Source organism: Otolemur garnettii, unplaced genomic scaffold (assembly GCF_000181295.1).
Source record: "Otolemur garnettii isolate 467f Iridium unplaced genomic scaffold, OtoGar3 scaffold00001, whole genome shotgun sequence".
NCBI classification, from domain to species: Eukaryota; Metazoa; Chordata; class Mammalia; order Primates; family Galagidae; genus Otolemur; species Otolemur garnettii.
The window spans coordinates 28,406,796-28,410,602 of NW_003852396.1; the positions used below are offsets into that span (position 1 = coordinate 28,406,796).

General features: G+C 42.1%; 1 protein-coding gene across 2 annotated transcripts in view; it reads right to left on the reverse strand.

Annotated features, from left to right (window-relative positions):
• Window positions 1–3,807, reverse strand: part of PAAF1 (proteasomal ATPase associated factor 1) — a 39,903-nt gene that overhangs the window by 20,718 nt on the left and 15,378 nt on the right. For both annotated transcript variants that reach the window (XM_003780911.3, XM_012801107.2), the window contains 2 exons: window positions 3,474–3,572; window positions 2,670–2,820 (listed from right to left, as the gene is read on the reverse strand). In XM_003780911.3, the coding sequence (XP_003780959.1) occupies window positions 2,670–2,820; window positions 3,474–3,572 (250 nt within the window). The remainder of the gene's footprint in view (window positions 1–2,669; window positions 2,821–3,473; window positions 3,573–3,807) is intronic.

Here is a 3,807-nt window from a genome sequence, read left to right on the forward strand (position 1 = left end):
CTCCCAAGTAGCTGGGACCACAGGCACCCGCCACAATGCCTGGCCATTTTTTGGTTGCAGCCATCATTGTTGTTTGGCGGGCCCGGGCTGGGGATTCAAACCCGCCACCTTAGGTGTATGTGGCTGGCGCCTTAGCCGCTTGAGCCACAGGCGCCGAGCCAGAACACAGTAATTCTTTAAGTATATATGCACATATACATAAAAAGGAACACAATAATTCTTAAAGTATATATGCACAGTATTGGAGGACCAATTGTGTATCAATGATGATCATATTTGTTTCTACTGGAAAATGTCTATTACAGTAGAAATAACAATTTTTGCTTTTTACATTTGACAAATATGTTAAAACATTACAAGGCTCACACTTCTCAACAGCAATTAAAGCTTAGTTTTATATTTTATACAAACAATGGTAACATTTATTGCACACTTACTGTATACTAGGATTTTATGCTAAATGCTTCATATGTACCATCTCATTCAATACTACCCTCTTTTTTTACACATGAGGAAATTGAGGCTCGGGAAAAGTTAAGTGATTTTCCAAGGGCACACTTTGTTAAGCAGCATTTAATCTTAAAATTAAGATTTAACCCAAAATTTGCCTGTCTCCAAACACCATGCTTAGGCTGGACACGGTGGCTCATGCCCGTAATCCTAGCACTCTGGGAGGCCAAGGCAAGTGGATTGCTTGAGCCCAGACTGACCAAGGGCAGAACTCCTTCTCTACTAAAAAAAACTAGCCTGGCAAGGTAGTCCATGCCCATAGTCCCAGTTTCTAGGGAGGCTGAGGCAAGGGGATCACCTGAACCCAAAAGTTTGAGGTGGTTGTGAGCTATGATGCCAAGGCAACAGAATGAGACTCTGTCTCAAAAACAAACAAACAAAAAAACAATAACCCACGCTTAATTGCTCTACTACACTGCCTCCCTTTCTATTATGTTTTCATATACTATAAGCAGAAGCAAGCCAGAGATTTAACTGAGTTTACAAAAGGTTAGCCCTCACAACAGATCTCTACACAGAGATATTTTATTAGTTTTCTAATACTTCTCTGAAATAACCATCAGGCTGTGTTCACTCCAGGCTGTATGAATTTTATATTTTGCTTACTAGAGCCTTACCCTAGGCAATAAAGGATGATGTTTGCTTCAATACTATCTTCTGCTTCTCTTATTTAGATACCACATGTGAAACCATTAAAGATAAATGTAGGTAATAATTCTGCTTTTCTGCATGTTTATGCTTTTGGCTAATAAAATGCTTCATAATCTCATAACTCAAGAGATTAAAAAAGAAGTCCCACAAAGCAATCTGGAAGTCACCTGGATAGAGACAGTGACTCTCTATCTATCTATCAATCTCAATCTGCGTCTAGATATACTGCTAAATTATCAGGGATGAATCCTGGTTTTTACTCTCTGTTGTAGAAGAACTGGCAACTCCAAACTTGAGACAACTTTATAGAACTGGAAGGAGCTTTCTTTCTTTTTTGAGACAGGCCTCAAGCTGTTGCCCTGGGTAGAGTGCTGTAGCATCACAGCTCACAGCAACCTCCAACTCCTAGGCTCAAGTGATTCTCCTGTCTGCCTCCCAAGTAGCTGGGACTATAGGCGTCTGCCACAGCGCCCGGCTAGTTTTTGGTTTCAGCCATCATTGTTGTTTGGCAGGCCCGGGCTGGATTCAAACCCGTCAGCTCAGGTGTTATGTGGCTGGCCTCTTAGCCCTTTGAGCCACAGGCACCGAGCCGGAAGGAGCTTTCAAGACCTGGCAGACGTCAATCTGAATCTGACTTCATGTCATTTTTTGTACAATGTATCATTTCTGTTCAATCTCATAAAAACTCCCTTCTCAAGGAAAAAGTCAGAGCTTTTATACTCCACAGAAAACCCTACCACACCCCAGGACTTTCATATAGCTCAAAAGAATGGACCAACTATATGAATAAAAGCTTAAATAAAAGCTGATTTAACACTCTGCTATTCAGGGCCACCATATATATTCTTAGGGATAAATGAACACTTTTTGGACTTACTGAGAATTCATGTGGCAGTCACATTCAATAATTGCAGTGACCCAAAGCTATTTATAAATTGAGCGCGCATTGATGTTGAATATGCATCTTGTTAATAACAGTAAGTTCAACATGCAGAGATATGTCTTGCTCCACTAAAAAGTTTCCCTGTGGCCCACATATTCAGAAGATGGTCAGATGTGAGGTAAAGCCCCCTCAGTGTTCCTCGAGATTCCTTTGGCTATTGGACCCAATTGTTCAGAACATTCTAATTCTTTAAACTTGTCAGTTCTTCTGGTATTCCTTGGGGAAAGGGCAACTCACCTAAACTAGCTTTTGTTTCCACCTTTTTGGTGAGACAGACTTGCAGTCTGTCACCTGGGCTAGAGTGCAGTGGCATCATCATAGATCACTGCAACCTAAAACTCCTGGGCTCAAGTGATCCTCCTGCCTCAGCCTCCAGAGTAGCTGGGACACACCATGTCCAGCTAATTTTTCTTTTTTTTGTAGAGATGTGGTCTCGCTCTTTCTCAGGCTGGTCTTGAATTCCTGGCCTCAAGCAATCCTCCTGCCTCAGCTTTATTTCTATATTTTTGGTGCTTCCTCTCTGGGAATCATTAGAAAACTCTTTTAGATTAATTACCCTTCATACCTCCTTTGTGACCTTTGAGGGTTACCACACAGCTAGCATCTTCAGCTGACCAGATCTTCAGCTGGGCATCCATTCCCCCACTCAGAACCACAAGGCCTGATGGGAAAAACCTGCAACAATTCACATCAAACACATGTCCTTCCAATACTCTCTGGAAAAACAAAAGAAAATTCCATGCTAGTTCTCTTGTCCATCCCTTGATGTTCTCTCACCTCCTCCTTTATCTTTGGTCCCATATATGAAATACCTACAAGCTATACCCACACGCTAGGTTTTAAGAACTAAAATGTTAAAAAATATCTCTAGCTTATCTGTCAACCAGGTAGCGTTCTTAGAGCTGTTGGCTCCCTTTCCTGGGATTTAGCTACAGATGTAGAATTGAATTCCAAGGCTCTCATAGCCTTCCCTCATTTTAGTTCTAAATACGAGAAACTGAGAAGGGCTGAGGAATCTTTTACGATCTCTTCTTAAAATCTTCTGTATAGGCTGCAAGCTCAGCTATATATTCAGTCTAACAGCCTAGCTGTCTTATTTTGGAAACCTATCACTAAAGGGAGTTTAAACCAAGGGCCCACCCACTTAGATATTCACTGGCCAGGTTCGTCAGCTGCTTCAGCCCCACTCTATTCTGGCAAATCATTAAGTTTGAGAAAGGTTTTCTGATTAACAAATATGAGAACAGAAATCAACTGAAGTACAGTGGTCCTACATTTTTAAGATGGGCCATTGTTCCATGACATAGGACAAGGTTTTTCAGACTACCCTTCATATTTAAGACCCTAAAAGTATATCCAAATCCTTTACTCTGAGTTCTCCATTGGAAGCCTGCCAGATCTTCATGCTCCCATCAGTACTAGAAGATACACCAAGGCCTCCTCCACTGGAAATATCCAGGCATGTTATCTGTTCAAAAGACAAAACATTCAAAATGTTAGAAATAATGAAATGCTGGCTCAGCACCTGTGGCTCAAGCGGCTAAGGCGCCAGCCACATAAGCCAGAGCTGGTGGGTTCGACTCCAGCCGGGGGCCTACCAAACAACGATAGCTGCAACCAAAAAATAGCCAGGCGTTGTGGCAGGCACCTGTAGTCCCAGCTACTTGGGAGGCAGAGGCAGGAAAATCGCTTGAGCCCAGGAG